Source organism: Apteryx mantelli, chromosome 4 (genome assembly GCF_036417845.1).
Source record: "Apteryx mantelli isolate bAptMan1 chromosome 4, bAptMan1.hap1, whole genome shotgun sequence".
Taxonomy (NCBI): Eukaryota; Metazoa; Chordata; class Aves; order Apterygiformes; family Apterygidae; genus Apteryx; species Apteryx mantelli.
Genome location: NC_089981.1, coordinates 74,306,097 through 74,330,610, shown reverse-complemented (window position 1 = coordinate 74,330,610; position 24,514 = coordinate 74,306,097). Strand labels below are relative to the sequence as shown.

At 39.4% G+C, this 24,514-nt stretch overlaps 1 protein-coding gene across 4 annotated transcripts in view; it reads left to right on the top strand.

Moving 5' to 3' along the window:
• ATG2B (autophagy related 2B) overlaps positions 1 to 3,763 on the top strand; it is a 45,927-nt gene extending 42,164 nt beyond the window's left edge. For 3 of the 4 annotated variants that reach the window (XM_067294935.1, XM_067294936.1, XM_067294934.1), the window contains exon 42: positions 57 to 3,763. In XM_067294935.1, the coding sequence (XP_067151036.1) occupies positions 57 to 287 (231 nt within the window). In that variant the 3' untranslated portion in view covers positions 288 to 3,763. The remainder of the gene's footprint in view (positions 1 to 56) is intronic. The other variant, XR_010883952.1, reaches the window with a different exon arrangement.
• Positions 3,764 to 24,514: the final 20,751 nt, after the last annotated feature.

The window sequence follows — 24,514 nt, the reverse complement described above, 5'->3', positions numbered from 1 at the left end:
AAGGAGAGGTTGGTTTTGTTTTTTCTGTGTGGCTAACTTCTGTTAATTTTTCAAAGGGGATTACGGACACAGCCCAAACCATCTATGAAACTGCTGCTCGTGAGCATGAAAACAGAGGAGTAACTGGAGCAGTAGGAGGAGTCCTCCGCCAAATTCCACCAACTGTGGTGAAACCTTTTATTGTTGCAACAGAGGCAACCTCAAATGTTTTAGGTGGAATGAGAAACCAGATCAGGCCAGATGTGCGTCAAGAAGAGTCTCAGAAATGGCGCCTCGGGGAAGACTGAGATTATAAATGTGGCTCAGCAGACAGGTAGCAAGGCTGGAAATGCAGAAAGTCATGTCCTGTTGGCAGCTTTTGATGGAGCTCCCTTTGTTTTGTTATGCTCATCTCAGGAACAAACAAGGTTTTCAACTGTTTAATAGCAAAACATCCAACCAAAAATATTTATGAAGTGAAAAACAAATTGATACTTGCTTATGCTGTGTGTTACCAATACATTTGGTAGATAGTGCCAAACATAGCAAAGCATGCGCTGCCAACTCAGAGACATGCTTGCTCTGTTCCATTTACCATATTTTTCATGGTAGATTTAACATCCGAAGCAGTGGCCTGTATGGTGAAACTAAGCATACTTTAAAGATATTTTTTTCAGAATAATCAAAGAACTGTCTTTAATAAAGGGCTCTATAGATGCTCTTCACTGACAAAACAATAAAAGCTTTCATTTTGGACATGAGATATGAAGGCTATGTAATATGAAAGCAGATAATATTCTTTAGTGGTCATAAGCATTGCTTTTAGCGTGGCATTTACAGCAACGGCAAGCTTGATAACCCTCAGAATTTAGATTCAGTGTTGATACACCAATGAACAGAATTTGTTCCTAAATATCAAATTCCTACTTTTGTGGGTCTCTGAAGAACCTGAATGTTGCAGAAATGTTCTATTGTGTTGCACTTTAAAGGATATGACCTGTATATTGTGCTTTTTTATAGTGTGAATAAAATGTAATGTGCATTATCCTTTATGTGGTTTAGAAGTTTACACAAATTACTGAAAAGAGCATCATTTGATGAAGATCCTACAGAAGGGAGAAGTGTATCTTAAATTTGTTTAAGCTACTCATTATATGTAAAAACACTTTTGTCTTCAGTTACACTGATTAATATGCTAAAAATAACTATTCCTCAGAAAATTACCAGTTACATACTACTGTAGCCAAAAGTTCTTTCTAAGAATGAAGAATCCTAAATAAAGTAAAAAGAATTATTTCATAATTTCATAGTTAGAAGTCTATAAAGACTATATTTTAATAATCTGCTTTTATTTAATGATCACATTGTTGCAAAGTGTTGTTCATGCTGCTCTCACAGCACAAAATATTTGTAATTTAAATTTTGTATTGTCAGTTATTTGACCATGAGTATTTGGGGTCATTTAATTTGGGTTGGGGATGGGTGAGAGGATGTAAAAAGAAAAAAACCTCCAAAAATCAAAGTTGATACTGACATTGTTTTCAGTTTAATTTCTGACCGGGATTGCCACAGAGCTTTATTAAGCAAATGACATTGCACAGTTTCTGAGCAATGAAAGGCACTAGCTATGCTATGAGTTAATTTATTCTTAAACTTTCTTTCCTTGTACCAGCAAAATCTGGAGGACAAAAAGTAAAGGCTATTTTGTAGTTTTTTTATTCATTCTGAATTACAAGACCTTAAGAGTTTTGGTGACTAGCTGAAACATCAGTTTGTACTGGTCCTGTGCTTGTAATAAGTAAAGCCCTTCAAATACGCTATGTCCAGATCTGTACTGCGAAGAGGGACATTGGATGCTTTTAATCCGACTTGAATCTCTAGGGGTGATAAGGAGGTAGGTTGGGTTTTTTTGTTTGTTTTTAAATTTAAATACCTGCTGGCAGCAGAAACTTCACTGACTAGTATTACAGAACGACAGGAGCACATGGAGACAGAGTTACTGCCTGCTCATCCTGATATTAAAATAGCTATTCCTGGACACCAAAGAATCTAGCTGGAGGGTAACTAAATAATTTGAAAGTATCCCCTCTACTGGAAAGGCTATTGCGGTCTGATTTTTATTTTTCATAAAACAAAATTCCAGTTTTACAAACAAGTTCTTGCATTAGGTGGCACGTGGTACTACAAGGTTTATTTTCATTCACTGGAATCTTCTTAGTTGTGGTACACTGAAGAACTGGTTATCTCAGTTAAGCATCGTGTTGTAAGCAGAAGGAGATGCCATTGAGAGAACACATACCTGCAGATTTAATGACGTGAAATATTTTCTGATTTAACAATATTTTCTGCAGCTCACACTTCTCTCCAGTAATTATTCCTTGACATTAAGAGATAAAAGATGAGCATTTCACAAAGGAGTGAGTTCCAGGTTTGTAACTTGGCACTTCCTGAATGCCTTCTCAAGAAGTGGTGATGAGCCAATGCAAGTAAGTAGCAATGCATCATTTTCATTTGCTGTTACCATACTGCATCATTTCGGCTGGCCCAGTTTGTCCAGTTAATTGGAGTATATTGTAATAGCATAAATCTGCATATTTAATTCCTATATAAACCTTTTTTGACATTGCTGAAAAGGAGAAGTGGCAGTTCAGAGTTCATTTTCTATTTTGTCATGATCTGATTGTACAGCACTGCTGTTAGAAGATATTTTTATACAAAGGCATGTTGTCAAGGTAAGACACTTTTATAGACTGTCTTTCAGAGTCAACCATACAAATTGTACAAATCATTAAACTTCACTTTTCACTATTTAAGTCCTTGCATTTGCTTCTTGCACTTTATTGAGCCTGTTCAGTGAAATTGACTTTAATTTTTTTCCTAACATTTTATTTTTACAAGCAGTTTCTTAATTTTTTGGACATAAATTCTGCATTGTTTTTCAGGTGTAACATCAGCTTGCAGTGTTTGAAATGTTTAAAAAAAACAAAACAAAACCCCCTTAACCTTTACATTAGGACCTTGTTTTTAAAATGTGTCATGTATGGAACAGCTTGTTTTAAATCGAGATGTATATATTGTGTATGAAAAGGGGATTCATCAAATGTTCTGCTCAATACTGTGAGAGTTTTGAGGTACTTAACAAAATATACAGAATGAGGTTTGCCTCTGGACGTATTTGCAGTGAGTACAGATATCTGTGTTGTGGAAGCCTATGGATACATTGCTGTAGGTCTCTCTTAGCATGAGGAGATCTGCAAAACAATTGTTGTACTTGAATTTTCCACTGAAATAAACTCTTATAGGTATTAGCACTTTTCATAATTTGAGAGGGTGTGAACAGGCACAGTTCATGTTCAACATGCTAATTCTGTAACGTTGAACTGACCAATACTACTACTGCTACTACTTCTTAGCCTGATACTCTCCAGATAGACAGGCTCAGAACTGTCATCTGGCATTTTCTTAAGCATTGTGATACTTCAAATATTGTAGCGACGAGTGCCCTGGAAGTACCTGAAAGAAGACAGTCATCTTTTAAAACAAAAACAAAAAAGCCCCACTTCAGAAAAATCTCACCAGTGACCGAGAGCAACAAATCATCACTTCCATTTAAAGGCAGCTTCCATTTTCTTTCAAATAGCAGTTGACAGTTCCTAAATACCACAACTTCTTAGCAATGCAGTATATTCTGTATTTGCCTGATGATTAGCTTTAGGTCAGTCACCAGTGGGTTCGTACATGCTTAATGGATGTGTCTCTTTTGTTTTATTTTTCTCATTAAATGGCTAGTTGCAATTATCCATTGTTAGCTTTCATTTACAGCTGTTCAATTTAGTCACCAAGAAGGGTTTCTTAACCATTTAACAGCTTTTTGTTTTGTGATGAAGAAGCAAAATTCCATTTTTACTGAACATGATCTGTATATCTGCAAATATGATTAACTTTACTTAGAACTGTACATATTTGTAAAACAGTGAAATCCAGCAGTCATTGTAGAATAGTTAAATACTTTTAAATATCCTAAATCTCACAGCAATATAAGCATTTTCAAAAAAGATGTGGGTATTTAACTCAGTTTGGATCTGTATTGCACATAGTCTCCAGGCCTCACGTTTTAAGCTTATGACAACTGTTTTAAGTTGCTCTATGTGCTGAATCTTGTTTACAATTTAAAAAATGAGACACTAAAAATTAAGTACCTAAATACTAATCATGCATTTATACTGGATTTCTTAAAAGTAGGGTAGCTCAAAAGGAAGAACAGCTCTTTGTGTACATGTTTGTGTAATTTTTTTACATTTTTGCAGTTACAGTAGTTTTGTGGTATTGTTTGTACATAGTTTGCTAGTGTAAAGACTATAATCTTATGAAATAATAGAAACCACTGTTGAAGGAAATTGACTATTTCAACTTGAGTTATTTTGCTTAAAGTTCTTGTCCCCTCAATATGTGTTTGAAAGTTATTTTTAGACCATAATTTATATGGCACCAAACATGTATATTTTAGCTTATTAAAATGCTGAAATGCCTCAATGCAAGTAGGTTGTCCTGTTAAATATGTTTAATGGAAAAACTGCAAATTTGTAACAATACATGAATAAATATCTTAATCCATTCCTTGAGTTGTTTTTCTCTACCTGTGAATATAATTAGTACAGAAAACACCCTCCCAAAACAGCAGAAGTTGTTGTTAAAGCTTGTTACCTGCCTGACTATACGGCTGTACCTCAAAAAAGAAACAGAAGGTTCTATATTTGAAAGAAACAAGAACAAAAAAAACCTTTAAAGATGCACAGAGGTCACAAGCCAGGAAGTAAATTAATTTTGCTTATATAACTTTAATCTGCTCCCATTGTGCATTAGCAAAATGCTCTTTAGCTATATGATCACATACTGTTCTCATAAGGCCCCTGCCACCTTTAGCAAATAATTAGTATTTATTTTTTATCTCCACATTCAGTGGAGATTTATTAACTTCTAAACCCTGTGGAGAATACAAAATGCGTAATTCCCATCGGGCTACTTTTATGGTGCCTGCTTCACAGGCGTTTAGTTACAAGAATCTGAAAAGAGATCTTAGAATGCCAGACTCAGTAGTATTAAACACTAGTGACCATGCCAGATCCCCAAATGATGAAAGAGGTAGGACAGATGTAAATAATTTTCTATTGTGTTTTGCTTCTGAAAAATGAGGTATGAATTAGATCTGTCTGAAATAACCTGTGCATACATAAAACTTATAAGCCATATAATGCTTAGAAAACTATTCTGACAAACAGCAGCCCTTCATTTAAGATAGAAGCTGACTTCCCCTGTGGCTTTTTTATGGAGAAAGACCTTTTTAGTAAGACCTCATGTAAATTAACTTTCAATTTCATTGTTTGGATTTGAAAACTCTTAAATTTATCTTAGTTTAAGGAAGTTCTTTATTAGCAGAATGAAAGAGCAGGAAGGTTTTTTTTGTTGTTGTTGTCTGTTTTCAAGCAAGGTAAACAAATTTACTCTAAGCTTTTCTAAACATTGCTCTTAAAAGTGATCAAGGATATTTTAACATATTTTGAGGGAAAATATGGACCACAGATAAGAAATAGGGAACAGCTAGGAATTGGTCACTGATCATCACAAAAAAGTATGAAAAATTAGAAAAAGTTAATTCACTTGTTCCAGATGCTTTCTTTCATAGACTGAAAGTGATGAACTTACAAGTTCCTCTGATTTGCAGTCTGTGCTTCACAGGCTTTTGGGTCTCATCTGTCAATTTTAAGAAAGTGATTCTGTAAAAACTACTGGTAAGTGTGTCTGATTACTTATTTTTAGTCTAACATAATTCAAGCTTGTGTCTTACCCCAAATTCTATCACACTGTCAGAATACCAGGCCTCATTTTGCTCAAATGCGCTCTAGGGTGATCATACAGGATGGAACTAGCTGGAATTGCAACCCCAGGAAAATGTCAAAGAAGATCTATTTCCCTTCATGATACCAAGGCAGGTTCCTGCCTGGATGTCTCCAGGTTAGTCCCAAGAGCAGAGTAGACTAAGACTTCATAGCTGATGGCACTCCGACTAACTGACAGTTTATGGGAAGCCACCAGTGTGACATATCAACCGGGAGCAACATTAGCTATTCACACTATTTCACTTCTGCCTCTGAGTACTTATTTTCCTCTGTTAAAATAGTCAGCAGGCCAAATTCAGTGGATGTAAATGGGGAAGGGCAATTATACCGATTTCATTGGAGGCAAACCCTCTTACTTGATAGCTGAATTTCACTCACACCAACTGGAAGTATTGTCTCAGAGCATTGCTTTGTGTTTTTACTGTTCCTCTTTCTGAAGAGCTGTAACTTAATACCATGTAGCTCCTTTTTTCTTTTTCAGACCAGAGGTGATGCCCCTCCAAGTAAATTCTGTGTTAATGCAATGTAGTTTTACAATTCTTTCAAAAAAAAAAGACCTCTAAGTTTGAGAAGATCCAGTGACATGGAAATATAAACTGGGCCCTGTCTCTCTGAAATATCCCATGGACACTGCAGAAATGACAGAAGGCAATTACAAAGGAGCATGTCCCACTACATTAACCGTTAATGTCTCTACATCATTGCCTTAAGCTTCTCCTATCACTTAATGCAAAGATCCACACTGACATTAAGAGAGAAGGCTTTCAAATGCTATTTTCATCATAACCATTTTTGTTTGCTGTCCTCTGCCTGAATTTTTACTGATGCTGCTTCCTATTAAGTGTGAAGCCTTAGAATAAGTTTTTAACAGCTGTTTAGGAAGATGCAGCAAAGATCAGTAAGGATGATGAATAAAGATGAGCAGTATTTTTATTTCTGCCACCTCTGAGCTTTGCTGATAAATGACCACCCTTCTGTCTGTATTACTTGATCAATACAGCTATCACAGGGGCAGTTGCTTGGATTTAAGCTTGCCATGCAAATGGGAAAAAAGGAGAGGTAGATTTTCCAGATTAAATATTGAAGACTTGGAAAAAAAATGTTCTTGCATTTTAAGAGTAGAAATTCATGTAGGTCCACTGGATCAGCTCATTTGTCTTTAAATGTATCATAGCTGTTACATTTCATCCTGTTATTCAAGTGGTGATTCACAGAGCCTGTATTTGACTTCAGAAAAACTTCAGTCTTGCTATAAGGACCTCAAATGATTGAGAGTCTGTACCTTTCTCCAGAAGAGATAAGTATCTTAACTGATTTCTGATTATGCAGCTTCCTGGTTTCAGATCACAAGTAACCAGCTCTTTGCTGGATTGCCCCCTGTCCTTTACTAAGACAGGGTACATTATTTCAATCACTTGTGATGTGAGTTGGGGAAGGTCTGAACTGATCTTCAGAGAAATCTAAGCAGAACAGCGGCTCAGTAACCTTGTTTTCACTGTACAGCCCCTTCTGAAGGAACATTTTCTTTAGTTTTGTTTTATTTTTGTCAAAAAAAATCTGTTGGCCTTCTGAGTTTTTGTATGTCTGCTGGATTGCATGCATAAAATAAACATCCTGGTTTTAGCCTGCTAAAGCATGATGTGATGCTGGAAGTCTGGTCTTGCACTGGTATCCATGCTAGGGAGATGGCAGGCCTACCATGCATTGGCATTAGTATGTTTTATTGCTCTTGCATTTCTCCGGTGTTCTTAGCTACTGAAGAAAGCTCTAGGAGTGTATAGCAGAAAAGAGAAAAGGGACTTTTTCCCCTATGCATTTATAACAAGGGTAAAGTGAGAGTTTGAGGAGAACTGAAATAGAAGACTCCTTCAAATCCTTTACTGCTCGAAAACTGAAGAACCTGTCCAGAGTAAGGCAAAGAACTGGGAGTGGCTGACAAAATATTGCTAGTCTCCAAGGGGACTTCTGCATGACTGAATCTGTTCTCTTTGCTGAAAGCTGTTTCATTCCTCAGATCACTTTTCTGTCTAAGATCAAGTCCAGTGTATTTGACTTCAAGCAGGAAGAATTTGCAATCATAAGACATTCCCAAATCCTAAATTTCTCTAGAAAGTGGTTTCAAAATGGGTCAGCTGCCACCAGAATGCAAAAATGTAAGTTGAAATTTATTTTCAGAATAGCTCTTCTCTACTTAAAAACCTGCAGCTTACATTATCTTATATACATGAAGCTTCATCCCGCAGATCTATTGTGGCTTAAAAACTGCCTGTGTATGTAAGCTCTACTGGCCCAGGACACAGAAGGTGCCAGACAAATCATGATCTGTCATTGATGCTAAGCGTTGTTTTAGGTATTACCATATGTATTTTTAGCTGGGCAAATTTACATCCTTACATGCATTGTAATTATGACTATGATAGTAATATTCCAGCAAGTTGAGATACATGTGAAAGATCAGTAGGCATTGTGCTTTCTGGAATGGTTAAAGAAAATATTTTGGGGGTGGAGCAATAAATTCCCCAAACTTTCTGATTTCATAAGGGAAGTTTCTCATTTGTTCGTGATGAACTGCTAGGATTAAGACAGTCTTCAGAAGAAACAGATCATACTGGTAGGATATACTGCAAAAAATAAAGTGGCTGCTAAAAAAGTAAATAACAAGTGTCTTAGTATTAACTGTTCACAGAGAGCATTGACCATGACAGCAAATTAAAGAGTGCTGTTTTCCAAGAGTCACACATCTTGCATCTTAATATAACAAAAGTTACATTAACCACCAACAATATATTTTCAACAGAGAAAACGATTAAAGGCGTGTTTGGAAAGGACATATATTTCTACGTGGCCTGTGATCCCCCAAAGAATATTTGATAATAGCCTGTTATTGCAATGCTAAAAATAATTATTTATAATGAAGAGACCCTGAAAACTGCATTAAGAGTATTTGACAATTGAAAAATTATACTACAGTCAAATGACTTAAACTGTGACAATGTAGTACCATGTTAACTTTAGGAGACATTATACTGTCCATGAATGGAACACGTCCGCTTGAAGCCTTTTAGCTGCATGACTCAGGACACAGCTTCTTTTTTTCCTTCTGCTGTGAGGATGCCTCCTCTTCCCCTACAGTTCCCTGCAGAGGAGATTCAGCCGGGGAAAATGGTGGAAAAGGATGAGGAAAGATTTTTCCCGCTTACCAGCTTTCTGTCTAGTGAGAGAACAGTCTGTTGTTCACCGAACAGCTGGTGTGGTCTTGCTGTCAGGGGAGTCCTGCATGGCAATGCCTACTCTAAAAGGAAACATTACACCAAGTCTGTGCTTTCTGTTTCTTTTTTCAGTTCTTAATCTGGAGAAAGGTGTAGTGTTCTATTCTGGCTGCATCTGTATTTGTGCTGGGATAAGTAATACTGAACTGTGTTGGTGAGATGGTATTGGTGCAGTTTTTACGTCACTTGTGACACCTGTTTAATTGGTCTAAACTTCAGATTTTACTAGTAGCTCAAAGCATAGTGTGGATATGTGCAAAGATATAGTAACATTAAAATACGGGCAGAGCTGGTCTCAATTTGCTTTACTAAACCAGATTTAATTTAGCAGGTGCATTTTGTATGCTATAATTATTTCTACATAGTTAAAATTTCAAGCTTTTAAGTGTCCATAAGGCTTAATTCTGGGCAATCTTGCATGATGGTTAGGCTCAGCAGAACAATTAAACAGAAGTTGAAGTAATATGCATGCTTAAGTGTTTTTCCTAATAAGGGAGAATATGCTTAAGTGCTTGAGTACTTGGTTGAAAAGGGACTTCAAATTCCATGCAAATAGATAAAATTCACAGAAGTACATGTGACAACTAATGACACGTTCTAGGTCACAGACTGCTTAAAGCAAGGGGATGATGCATCTTCTCAGATACAAGATTTTTTGAAAAGACGCTCTTAGATCTTACTCATCAATCTGTATAATAGATGAATTGTTATAGTGTATTTGTAAATTCAGTAAGATTATCACAGGCAGCAAGGTAAGGTGATAAAGAGCAAAACTTTGTTGCAGTGACCTTAGCAGGAGTTAAACACTTTAAACCCTAGTTCTTCCAGAAAAGCAGTAATTCACTTCTACCAGGAGAGGTTGCTCAGCAACTGTTTCTTGGCCAAGAGCTTCGCTGCTTCTGTGGAGTTTCTTTCCAGAAAGAAAATCTAGCTAGGCTTCAGCACTGCCAAAACAGATGTTCACATGTGCTCCCTTAAGTTCAGACAGTTTGTTTAAGAGGTTTCTTCCTCCTGTGTGTGTGTGCGTGCGTGCATGTGCCCTCTCTCCCCAAGGGTTTTATGAGGATTTGAAACACCAGTCATGGGGCAGAGTATTTCATTTATGGTAATGGGCCTGAGAAGCTTTGAGGATTTAGTTCATCTCTCTCTGCCTCAGCTTCCCTTAAGTTAAATGGCAATAATAAAATTCCTCTCACCATTATGGCTTCCCTCGCACTAATAACGAGTGCCTTACTGTTTTGGGATGATAAGAGAATGTGAGTACTCTGAGCATTGAAGTTTTGCATAAGAAGGCCTCTTTAGGCATGTTTTGTGGTCCACACATTCAGACATATGCCAGGTAATGATCAGCACTGAGGTTGATGGGAAAATGGTAGATTAGAAACAGATGTAAACCTGTTGTCAACCTCTTCAGATTGCAGGCAACTCTTGGTGTACCTGAAAACAGAGAGGTATTTAGCTACATTTCTACTGGCAAAAATTCCTAAACAAATACCCTCTTCAGACAGTGCTTGAGCAGGAGTTTTATAGCTGTTTTTAAAGAGTTTGGCCAAGATCATACCAGAAATTTGTAGAATACCTTAACCTAGTCTCTTCAGTTGCAGATTAATGACCCAAGCCCCTTTTACTTCCTCTTTTCTGTACCGCTTGTTCTAGACTGTAATTCCTTCAGACAGTCCTAACTTCTTTGCTCCAAATATGAAAAAAGACAGGTGTGATGAGTGCCTGAGGTGTGATGAGTGCCTGAGTTGTAATGAGTGCCTCCAGCTGAGACTTTACATATCTTACATGACCTCCACTGCACGGTTACAGAGCCAGCAATAGTTCATCATCCCTTAAAAAGAAACAAGCCAGTTGTTAGTCTAGAGTACAAAAACTCTGTGTATACTCTCCTGCTATGACTCCTCTAGCCCAATTTCCTGCCTACATCTGCTGTGTTAACTGAGAAGTGATCATGGGGACTGGAGGAGAGTGCTGCTTTGGAGCACTCTTAATCTGGAGTCAAGATTTTTGGTGATCTACCAGCAATACAGCAAAGTCCTCATTATTACTGCTCACCATGAGCAGGGCATGCTGTACATGTATTTCTCCCTAATCATGGAGAAATCGTGGAGAGAAACCCTGCACCGTCCTATCCAAGCTCCAGCGCTTGCCTCACTCTTGAAACAATGAAGGCAAAACTGCATAGGACAAGGTAGCAGTGATCCCTGAAATGCTGCTAGACGACTTGCCTTTCCTACAGCTGCTCACAGCCTCTGCTCCGACATTCCTGGTTGAACTCTGAAACAACCTGAGCCTCCTTGGCAACCAGCTGCACCAGAACCTGAGAGATCGCCAGCCAGACCCAGCACGTCCTACCTGCCAGCACTACACAAGCGTCTGCTGGCTCTCGTTACTCCCTTCAAAGCTGTCAAATAAGACTGCAGCTAGTTCCTAGGAAGGCAAACATATTTCCTCAGCCACTGAGAAGCAGGTTCCCAGAGACATGGGTGAAGTCAAGCATGATTTTCATCCAGGTTCTTCTTTGGCAAAGGGTTTCTAGCTGGTTTCTAAGGTAGAATATTTTTGTTGTAGAGGTACAACCGTCTTGGATGAGATCTTCTAGGTATTCTTTGTCTTATGGTCCAGGCAGCCAGACAGGCTCCGTTTGAGGTGTCTGGTCAACTAGGCCAGGACGCACAGCTTCTAGGGGACTACAGGAGACTAGGAAAGATGGTCTTTGGGGCAGGCCATGAGGGTCTGGTCTCTGTTCATGGCCTGGGCAAGGGTGGAGGAGCGAGGGAAGAAGGGCTGAGTATCAGTAGTGATTTTTGGCACTTGCTGAACAAAGCACATGTCACTTGATGACATGTATCTTAACTTGCAGTTCAGAGCAGAGCTCGCCTGTTCTTTGTACTTTACCCTGCTGCAGTTATACCCCACAACACAAATAACTCTTCAGTAACAGTCACCTCTGCTACGTCCCTGGATGACCCTCAGGCATGTGGCTCTGTGCTGGGGCCCATCAGCTCCCTTTAAGGGAGGTCCTTCATCATGTAACACAGACAGGAGCCCATGGGGAGGCTCAGGGCCTGGGCTCTGGAGCTCAGGAGAGGAGGCATCCTGCTGCAAGCATGCTGAATCCAGAAGGGAGGGTGCCAGTCATTTTTGAAGATGACCGTCTTGCCAAGGCTATGGACAAAATTTGTGACCGAGCAGGGAATTGAATCCTGCTTGCCTGCATCAGAAGTGCTAAAACATCAGAAAAAGGAACAGTAATAACCCCAAGCTCTGAACATGTGTTGGTTTAGCAGTTGCTGTTCTTCTACACCCAGTATGAGTGAATTTTGACTGCCCAAACTATTAACCTTATGAGCACACTCCTGAGAGATGATTTTGATTTACACTGACAAAGCATATAAGGTAGAGAAGTCCTGGTTGTCCACATGCCATGAGTTATAAATGAGACAGTTCTGTTCATTCGCTATCTTTAATGGGTGCAAAGTAGAACAATACACTAGTAAAAAACAAACAAACAACTTCTACTTGTGCCACCTGGGATCTGGTCCTGGCTTGTTTCAGAATTATGTGGCATACAATGTGTGTCACTCTGTGACTTAATAGAAAAATGATGTAGCATCCATCCTTTTATGCTCCTGTGATTTTTTTTTCTACATCGTGGACCTTTCCTTTCCTGGACAGAATGCTCTTTATTTATAAAATTTCTTTTTATTGCTCTCCATGCTCACTCCCCCTTCAGTCAAGACTAAGCATATAATACAGAAGTCTCAAGCTTTAACTTTTTACTCTCAAATATTTCAGACAGTAAATCAATCCTTTTGTTTATGAACCCACATTTTGTGAGTATTTTAAGGATGAGATTCTGCACCTGCCAAAGAGAACTCTCCTAGTTCCCTTCAGCCATGAGGTGAGAAAAAGGCTTTCTCTACACAACAGCTTACTTCTCCAGTTCCCAAAGGTGCCTTAACCTTGATGCCACATGTAAAAACTTCCAGCTCTTCCAAACATGAGGTCAGTGCTCAGCTTCTGGCCATCCAAGAGTACTGGGTCAGCATTTAGACGAGGGCTTGCAATCCACACAATGTCACATGGAGGTAAAAGTAGTTGTGATGGCACTCCCCTGGAGGAGCATCTCCTGTGCACACTTGAGTCACATGGAAGTTAGTCAGATAGCTACCACCATCCTGTATCTAGCAGATAGTGAAAACACTTATCAAAAGCAGTTTCACACCAAGTAAATCTATTTCTTGCATCAATTTTGCAGTGTTGAGTTTTGCAGAGGTTATTATGTTGGAATAATTTGCATATGCTTGCATATGCACTTCTAAAAGACCTTTTGGTGGACTTGTCAGCAGCTTACAGTGGAAATGGAGGAGAAAGTCCCCCCCCAGCATTGTGTTGTCACTGATTCATGGTGTTTAATCCCAGAGCTCCTGCTCCATGGTTTATTTACTTATTCATGTAAACATAAACAATTTTGAAGGCATAACTGGTCTTTCATCATCACATACACTTTGGAATCATTCTGAGGCAGTTTTAGACAGGAGGGAGTCAGGTTTGCCATGAGTCTGTCTGTTGTTCTTACCCAGGAAATGTGGTAGCTAAGAGCTTGGGGAGTGATGAGCAGGTCAGTGAGTTCTGCATGGTGCTTGAAACAGCCAGCATCCATGCCAAGCACTGGTTCTTTGACTGATTTTTTTTGTGTAGAGACTCCTCAGGCAAAGCAATAAATGTATTTTTAAAAAGTTCACTGGAAGGTTTGAGAGTAACCAAGCAACAAAGGTGATACATATTAAAAATGTAGTACACAAAAGGACAAGGCAGCAAGAATTCTTCAGTTAATATCCAAGCTATGTGCTTCATGTTCTCCTCACTCACATAAGTGTAAATCCAGAATAGCCGCACTACAGATAAGGGATCCATAGTTTTGAAGACTGCCCCTGTAGCCTTGTAGTCACCCATGCTTACATCTTACAGCATCTGTAGTTAGAGGTGAGTCTGTAGGAGACTGTCCCTGGAGAAGTCATTTAATGGAAAATAGCTCTTGGGAAGAAATGTTATTGTGATATTACCTTGCTTTTTGGTGAATTTGTGCTTCTGCCAAGAATGCTTTAAAAATGATATGACATTCAGCCTCAGGCTCATTCTGTAACAGAGCAAAAGCTCCCAAAATGGTGCAAAACACATTCCAGATAAGTGACCTGAGCAAAGCTGTTTGCCACCATCTGAGGATCTGGTCCAATTGTCTTGAATGGACTATGCGTTACCTACTACTGAGGTGAACAAAATTAAAACAATTGTATTGGCTAGAGAACAGATTAACAACAAGAATAAATTGGCAGTTAGGCAATTAGGTTCCTCAACATGTATGCACCACTGTCAGTTATTTTCATTGCTTTACTGTCTAATTGTATGTGTCCTTAAACTTCTGTTGTTAAAATCCCACAGACATTGCAACTCTGTCACTGGACTGGCAGAATCACTCAGTCCTTGGCAGAGCCAAACTTTTGGGTGGAGACACCAGTCTTAAATTCTGCTGGGAATCACGGGACACCTGTAGCTGGATCACAGAGCATGGCTCATAAAAAAGAGCCAGAGAAAGCAAGAAGGGAGAGCCCAAGGAAAGGGCTCTTCTACCTGCTAGCTCACTGGTTAGAACAGAAGCCTAGGACATGGCAGACTCACATCTCTCCTCCTCTACCCCAACAGAGCAGAAACAGAGTTCTCTGTGTCCTAGGACAGTACACTAACAAAACATCTGTACTCTACTTTGGCAGTGTGCCTTTCTCAGCTTTTGTCAATTGAAATTGCTCTTTGTGGTATAACTAAAAATTCTAAGCAGTGTTGGCTTCAAACCCCCCTCTCAGTGACGGTGCCATATATGCCCATTTGTGGTTAATTTTTTTCACTTTTTTGTCTCTACTTGTGACCCAGTGCATATATAAGAATTGGTTAAATACAAACTTTATCCTTTGGTGCACACTGTTTGGAAGCAATCTGCATGCAGCTACAGAGTTGTTATAAAACAGGATGCTGAAATCTCAGATTACTAACACTGTATTTGGAAGTGTATTTCCTTCATCTTCCAGCTGTGAACAGGGAGAAAATACTTTGAAGTATTTAAACTAAACAATCTGAAGCATTTGCCTTACACAAAATATGCACTTAGCCAAAGTCATACTAAACAGTTTAGGTTACCGCAGAATTCTGCATAAATATCCTTTGGAGCATGTTCAGCTGTTGATAGGCCTTCTTACCTCTCTCTCTCTTGGCAACAGCATTTCTGCATGTGTATCTGCAGGAAGGACAATGATCCTTTTTTGTCACCATGTGAGCTTGTGTGTGTCCTTAGCAGTTCTCAATCCCCCTGGCTCCTCTCTCATGTACACTCAGGCACTCACTCTTTCTGCTTCTCTCTGTCTCATCTCTTGAGGCCTCAGATGCACATCTCATATATATAATACAGGCTTTCTGCTGAGGTTCATTTGTGGTACACTAATGTCATCCCTGAAGCAGCTCAAATGTTGCTGATGAATGATGTGTATTCCTCCTTTTCCAAGGAGTTGACAACATTGTCACTTCACTCTTGGGAAGGCAATATCCTTGGTTACTTGGAATTCATTCAAGTCATCTTGCTTCAGTTGGTTGAATTTCAGCACAACGTTGAACAATATCTTGCTGTCACAGAGCAATATCATCTTGACTGCCACATCCATGGAAAGAAATGGGCATGAAATACAATCACCTTACCAGAACTGCATAAGAGAAGGTAAAGTCACACAATTTCTGATAAATAAGAGCACAGTTTACCCACACTGGATCAGCACTGTGTGATTCAGAATTAACCCTTTCCCAGCGAACGAGATCTGGTGTATTCCCAACAAGTGAGAAGAGGATCTTGGCTCACACGCCCAGCACATGCATTTGAAGCTGCTCTCACTGATAAATCTGCCTTACTGAAAATCCATGCATGCTTTTGTATTTCAGCCCTGAGTCCTGTCCACAAAAATAGGTGGTGTGCCACTGATCTGCACGCGCACAGAAGCTTTGATGTATTTTGGATACAGAGGATTTAATGTGTCATCATCGACACATCATTGTGTCTGTTTTCCATCAGGAGTGAAACTAACTTTTTGCAGATATGCCAGTTTGACCACACAAACTCCATGCCATTAATCAGCCCATATAAAGCAACTCCAAAGTGTCTCATGCTTGCTGCCTTTGATATGTGGTGGCCATTTGTTGAAGATCTCTGGACATCCACAAATATTAGGTAAGTTTACTGGGCAGCATGTGACAGTTAAAAGCACTAGCATGCCTTTAAAAGGGTTAGTAAGTAACTACCTGTGAGATAATGCACTGTGCTTTGAATCACAGACCTCTGCTATGAATTTTTATTTCTGTGTTTTAACAGAGCTCTGTCCTCTATTCATGGGTGATGCCAGAAGTTTCTCAGGAGGCAGAAAAAGAGTTAAAGAGGATGGCAATATAGACGTTTTTCATCTCTAGAGGTGGAGTGCAGGTGTTTACTGGCTTACTAGGCCAAGTCCTCCAGAACAATTGAAGCAACCAAAATAGATTGGAACAGGAAAGGAACTGCAATACCCAGAGAAAAGGAGGAGCAGGAGCTTTTCTTCTAGTATTAAAGAAAAATATGTACCCTGTGTTTCCCTAGTGTGTTTCTATCCAGCCCCAACAACTGCCTCTGTATTTTAACCCTTACCTTTCAGCAAAACTTCTTAGTCTTGCCTTCAATCCTCTTCCAACCCAAATGAGAGATGTTTGAGCAGGTGGGGTTTGTTTACCTCTCTGAAAAGGACTGTCTAACAAGTTAGGTCATGTTAGGAGCCATCTGATGCTTCAATATCCTTTCCTGATGTAGGTCCTCAAGGACAGTGAAGCTGTCAATGGTTGGAACAGTTCAGCAAGTTTCAGCTTCATGTGGCCATTACTGGCCCTTCATTTCTCCTTCAGGTGTATTAATGCTAATGGAGTGTTCCATACATAATCTGTTGGTGGTTTCACTGCTGAGACAGGCAGCTCTGGTGATGGTTTTCATCAGCAGGTATGTAGCTTGGGACCTGGCTTGTCCTGTGGTGTTATGGTGTATTGTACTAGTAGTATCTAATCTCAGCTGGTAGAGTCACTGCCATAACATGTTGTGTGTTGTAATTTGTATGAAGCTGTGCAAAGAATTGGGATTGGGGAACCTATGTCAGAGGTGCTGCACCAGTTGATTCAGTGAACATGAGCTATACTGGGCAGCGCTAATGTTTAGGAGGGTTGGGCAGGAGGGAGACATGTGATACAGCTCCCACAGTCTTCCCAGGAAAAGCATGTGTGGCTGTGCGCACAGTATGGTGTTAGCTCGTCAGCTCACATAGGTCCAAAATTGATATGAATCAATGCTCCTCACACAGACTTCTGCAGCAATGGCCCAGACTCCATCACAAGAGACATACTGCGATATATTTTGTAATTCTGTTACATGTATTATAAATTATAATTGTATAATTATAATTGTATAAATTTTAACTATTAATTTAAAAGGGATAGAGAAATTAGCCATTTGTGAGGCTTTATGATGCTTTACCAGTCATTTCACTAGTAATTATTTCTCTTTTTCTGCTCAGAGAAGGCCATCCGATGCGATGATCTAAATGCTAGACATGAATATAACAAAAATGGTGTGTCAAATGTGTATGAAGCACTGTAAACATCATTAGTCTTTCTGAGACATGCCTGGCAAACAGCACTGTAAGCTGTACATAGCAGCAAGCAGAAAATGAGATATAGCCTCTTCTTGAAACAGAAGAGAGATGCATTTGAACAAAACCCCCTAACAAACATGCATAATTTAATAGTCCAGGATAACAGCTGCTGGTAAAACCATGCTGTGGGCACTTTGGGATGCAATGCAGTGCTGTGTGTGTATTTTTCTTAGTAGTGCATAGGGGAGGTCTCCCCCAGCTGGAGATGTGCTGCTGCAGTAACCGACTTTGAATAAAAGTTCTGAATTAATCTCCCTGCCTGTAGACCCAGGGAGGATAGAGGAGAGCACTGTTTTTTCAAGGAGGTCAGGCAGATGAAACTTGGCAAGAGTGTCCGACAGCCATGGAGGCAGAGCAGCTTCAGGGACTTCTGCTAATCCAGGAAAGCTCTGTCTCGTGGGGAGCAAAGGAGCCACTTTTTCTTTACTATATCCCCTTCTCACAAATATTTTTGTCAGCAAAACTTTGTCTACGAAACAAAGAAGTGTCCTGAGTGCTCCTGGGGGAGACTGTTTCCATCAAAAGTGTGTGTGAGGCTGTTCTTAGGAGGTCGGAGTGTTTCCTTGGTCCTAGAGGATAAATGAAAGTAGGGACCTTGGATGGGGCCTTGGCACACAGCAAAAATTATCAGCTGAAACCACTTGTAGCAAGATTGTAGGGCTAACCATTCCTTAGTATGCTGCAATACAAATCATTTGCTAGATAATTGCAAACAACGAACGCTTAAAAAAAAGTGTGTTCAGTCTACAGACATTTGATGAGCTAAAAACAGCTGTATTTTTAAAATAAAATGCCTCTCTAGAAACAGAGTTCGCACAACTCTAATCAAACCAATAAATCTTCGTATAACTCAGTATCAGACAGTAATTGCAGTCAGTAACATTAGAAATTACTGCAAGCAAATCTGCCAGAAGAAAAATGTTGTATTTTTACTGTAATGTATATGTGGAGGGAGGAAGAATTAATGTGCTAGATTATTACAAACAGTAACTTGATGTATCTAAAACCTCATGAATTAGAAAATATGTCTAAAATAGCACTATAGTTTTGCTCCATATTCTTTTAGAAAAAGAAATGGATAATTAAAGAATCACTAAAAGGCATCATAGTTTTAGCTCTGTGTTTATATATATATACTTACAGAAACTTTATATAGTAAAATAATGCAATTAACACTGCAAAATCAGATGGTGCAAAGCAAGCAAATGCAACAACCTCCATTGTCTGCGCAACCTTTGTTCACCTCCCTTAATGTGTTTGTGATGTGATGGTCATTTTTAATTACATGACTGTATATAATTATGGCCACAGAGTCTTTTTCCTTCCCTCTCTTTCAGTACCCAGATTGAAAAGAGAAGACATCTCTGGTTTTCTGACTCTTGTCATTTATTTCCTTAGCTTCTTTCACAAAGGAGACAGTGGTTGACCTAGTGTTAGATGGAGCAGCCCATGTTGACATGAGTGATTTTCCCACCACCAACAGCCAAGCTAAGACTCACTTAACTGGCACAGCCTTCCCTTCCATGATATACATACTGTTGCTCAAACACTGAACTGCATGATTTTGATCCCTGTCACCTTTGTTGTCAGTAATAAATCTGACCTTCCTAGGTGCTGTGCTTACAGCATATGCAACTTTGGGATTACATGTGTAAAATTAGGAGCATATGATGAAGAATTTCATTAATCTGCTCTATATCTTCACCGCTGCTTTATTTCTGGATGTAGCTGATCATCTGGTTTCCTTGCTGTGCCAGAGGATTTTTCCTCATGCTGTAGCTTGTTCTATCACCTAAATAAGTATAGAACTGAATAATTTATTTGGATGAGCTGAATACGAAAAGTATCTCTCAAAAATAACCTTTCGCATTAATAATATTTAAAATTGTACAAATAAGAGATTAGCCAAGGAAAAGGAAAGCAATTATTTGGTTCTTTATAGCATGCATTATTAAGGTATAGCATGCAACTCAGTAACAAAATAAAACAGTTAAGGAATGACAGTTCTGTGAAACTGATGTTTTTGTTCTCTGGATCAAGGAGAAGGATCTATCACCTTGTATGTATTTATAAACATTCCACACATACCTATGCGATGGTCCCAGAAGTGTCTGAATATTAATTAGAAGAACTGTTTATTGTTCCATTTGCCCTATATGCAATCTGATACCTATTTTCCTTGAAATGAGAATTTCTAAAACACTTGGAAGATGTGTCTATATTTAAAAATTGTTACACCAAAACCTTTCATAAAAGTACAAAAATTACTTCAGTTAGAGTGACTAAGACATTCTAACTGCTGAATACTTCTATTGCACTTTTTCTAATACAAACTGTTGTTTTTGCTGGCAGCTTCTGACAACACACATTCCTGTTTCTCAACATAGATGACAGTAACCTACCGTTATGGAGTAAGTTTGTCACTAACGTTCAGTAAATGTCATTAACCTTACTCTAAGTGGGTCTCATAGCATCTGCGCTGTTAAACCTTTTTCCTCATACCAGATAAAGTTCAGAGTACTGCATGCATCTTACTCTCTTGTTTCTTGATAGATGTACAGAAAATGTCACTTCATATAACAATAACCTTGGGCAAACAAAGACATTTCCCGGTTGGCTTTTGTGATGAAAAGAAGTCATTTTGGGTGTCCTGAAAGATACTTCTCATGTTTCCTAAGAGGAAGATGTCTTGGCCAGTCTGTGACATTTGTTTTGTACAGGTTCCTGGCTCCCAGCTCTCTGCCACTAGACTAGCACCTTACTGCAGAATTTCAGGGTGTCTCCTGCTCTGGCCTGTCATGTGCCAAACGTGGCTGGCTGTGCATGATGCTTCTGATTACGGGCTAGGAGAGAGGTTGTGGGGCTGGATCGAGGAGCCCTGCTGAAAGGCATAAAGCTCTGCCATCATCTACCACTGCTGGCCACCGCCACCTGTGACCGGGTATGTCTCCCACGACATGACCTGATGCAGTGTTGTCCCACGCATGAGAGCAGAATATATTGAACTGGAAAAGGAAGTGCTTCACTAAAATGAGGGGACATGGTCTCTCTACTGATATTAAATTGAACAGTTATAATTTGAAAAAGAATAGACAAAGAACCCAGTGCATGAAGGAGCTATGTTTCACATCACTATCCTAAAAGCCTGGGACAGTATCCAAAAATAACTCTTCCAGACCCTTCAAGTCTCATCAGAATAAACAGGATGGGCTGTGTAGAATGCCGGGAAGTGAAATAGAGCTGGGAGGGAGCAGAGCAAGGCAGGAAGAACAGTGCAGGTCCAAAATCACACATCTAATTTTATTCTACTGAAACCAGACCCTTGGTTTACACGCTTGCTATGTGGATTACCCTTTTTAAAGTGATTAGTGATACTTCTGTGTAGTTTTTCAGGGAAACCATGTGTTGTTCAGAGTACTTGTTATTATTTGGATAATGTACAGCATACTTAAAGGATATTTGATTTTTGCTATAGAGTGAAAGACAGGAGGGTTAGAGATAAGATTTTAATTTTAAAGTAACTAGTTTTGTGACCTGCTGTTCCAAGCAAATGATTATTTTCACAGTAAAACCTATGAATGTTTCTATTATTTGGCTAATATTTTACTAATAAATGCAAACCTATTAATGCTTTGCATCCAGTGCATGAGAAGGAAAACAATAGAAATACAGCCACCTCTGAAGACACATCAGCAAACCAGCAAAACATGTTGTGGGGAAGCCTTGGTCAAGGACTCCACAGTTAAAGTAAGTCCTGTATGCCCATATACAAGAGGTAGTAGGATCTTGGCTTTTATAGTCTATATAAAGTACTTGATAATTCTGTTATTGCAGTATCTGAATATCATATGCCTATTTTATTTTTAGGTGTCACAAGACTCCTGTGAAATTTGTAAGCCTCATTATGTTGATGGTGAGCTGAAAGTTACTGGCTGCATTGACACTGTTGTGTCATGTGTGTATGGTGCTGTTCACAGAGCCTCAAAACCAAAGTACCTTTTTGGCTATACTGGCTGAGTTAGGGGCCACCTCTGGGGTGACCTTGCTGATATTCTTAAGGGCTAACCGAGGCTGTACACAGAGCTTACAGAAGCATACAATGCACACATCTGCAGTTAGATCCTAGGTTTCCATCCATCCCATCTGCCCTTACGGTGAGAGCTTGGCCTCTTTTCTGCCTGATATTATTTCTTTCACGCTCCTTGGATTCTTTCTGACACTGTTGATTTCCAGGGCAAATGGGTTTTCTAAGCTGCCTGAATGCAGTGTGCCTTGAGCAGGTAACATGAATTATTGGCACCTGAGAAGTGCAGGTTCCTGAGAGGCCTCTGAAAATCAAAGCACTCAGATGTTCAGTTTAGCAAGGCTATTTTAGAAATAATTATGGAAACTATGGGTTTCTCCAAGATTAAGCAAAGTCTGTAGCAGAGGTGAGAACTGAAACTGTCTCAGAAAACTCCGCACCTGTGCCCTAGTCATCTGAGTACCTTTGACCATACTACTGGAAGGAAGCCTTCATTGTAAACTGGATTTAAGTAGCAGAGCTGTTGCTGAAGGTCAAAGGGCTGTGTAGGTACTGCCAGGCTCTGAGCTGCTGCTCTGTGGTTCTGGGGAGTTGAAATACTGTTTGCGCAATTGGTAGTTAGGCCACTAACTTGTTTCTTTGGGCTACTAAAGTGAATGTACTGTAGAGGCCTAAGAAAAGATACTAAGCCTTGGTGCGAACAAGATTGTGTGCAAAGAAAGTGTGTGCGTGTCTCTATTGCCTCACTGAGCACCTGTAATGTCACTCTTGATCTGCAGTGGCAATTCAGCAAAGAATTGTCCTGAAGTTTAGGAGGTGAAAACTTCAGTTCTAGGATACACAGCTAGAAGTCCCTTAATAAAAGGAGAGACCTTTTCTTTCCTGAAGCTTGATTCTAGTAGGTATTTTCCCATTAGCTTGAATTTGCTTCTCTCACTCCTTTATTGGCAAGTTATGAGGAGGGTCCCCAGGACTGGCTGTAGGGATTTTGCTACTATTAGCAAATGGCACCCTACATATGTTCACATACACCTGCTATTCAGTTTGTCATGTTAATAATTTTCTGCCATTGTTAAATGGTCTCTTCTGCTTATATGGCAAAGGCAGCCTCTGCCATTACAGGTGGTTGCTTGAGAGTGCTGGGTTATTATTTAACAGTTGGGAAGTACCTGCCAAACAAAAAAGAGGGTATTCCTTTTCTCTCATAGCCCTAAGAAGAAGAAAGTTTGCCTGGGTATATATTTGATGATGCCACACAAAGCAGTTTTCTCGCAGTCACAGATTTCTGTATTTAGCCAACCCAGTGTTGCTTTGTAGCCTTTTACATCCAAACGCCTGAGGACAGAAGGAGACAAAACTCTTGAACATCTCAACTTCATCCCACAAATAATTTTGGGTCTTCCAGTACATTTCTGTTTTTCTGCAGCAGTGCCTAAAACATAAGGGTATTTGTAGAGAGTTAATTCCCATCAAACGCATTTTCACTCATTGTCTGACTAACACTTGCAATGTCAGAGAGATTTTATGTTCTTGCTGTGTGTGATTTGCATTATAAATTACTGGCATCCACGCCAGGAAGCTGGTATCCAGCCAGCAGATAAGAGTTAAGCAAAGTTGGCAACAGGCCTCACTCAGAGGCTCAGTGCTTCTTGTGACTCTTGGAGGACTGACTAATGTTTTGTAGAACAGACAGCCTGATCTTTAAAATGTTCCTACTTTTTTTAAGAAAGTCTCAGCTGATTCTCCATTTTTTTAATTTAGTATCAAATCTTGGATTTTTATTGTAAGTCACCTCTCTTTCTCAAAACTGAGATTAATGAGCTTCTGAGTTTACCATCAGAGACTGATCCTGGTCTCTTCATGATTCGTCCCTCAAAAAGCAAATCCTCATTACTCCCCATAACTTCTACAGTGGGCACTAGCAGTTTTGCAACATGAAAGGGATTTTTATCAGAACCTGTATAGCTAAAAAAAGCATAGAAGAAAAAGATACAGAGATAAAGCCTCACCTCTGTTACACTGGCTTTACACCAAAGTAACTCCCTTGACTTTGGAAGAATTGTAGCAGCTTTGAAAAGGGATAATGATATAGGCACTCAGAGTTGCTATCTCTGCCCAGGGCTGGCCCTTTGGCTGGTACAAATAGGTATAGCTCCATTAACTTCAACTTACTTTCATTTATATGAGATTTGGGCCTCTAACTTCTTATTCACAGAAAAAAATCTGCCACTCAGACAAGGCGTGCTTGAGGGTATGGATTAAATATTTCTGCTTATCCTTCTCTAAGTGCTGAATGATGAGCTCCTCTCACTCCATAGTCATCTGACATGTCCATTTGTCCATACATTAAAATGGCACTATGACAATTAGAAGAGTTCTTTCAGGATCTGGACCCTGCAGTTCACCTGTGGAGTTAGTCTTGTGTGATGGATGTGAGACTGGTCCCATCTCCTCCCGAGGGAAAGTAAGATGGCTGGTTTCATTCTTACTATGTGGTTGGGGATTTGCTATGTGAGAGTTTAAAGAAATAAATAGCAAGGCATGAAACCAAATGTGAACCTTTGCATGTCTGAA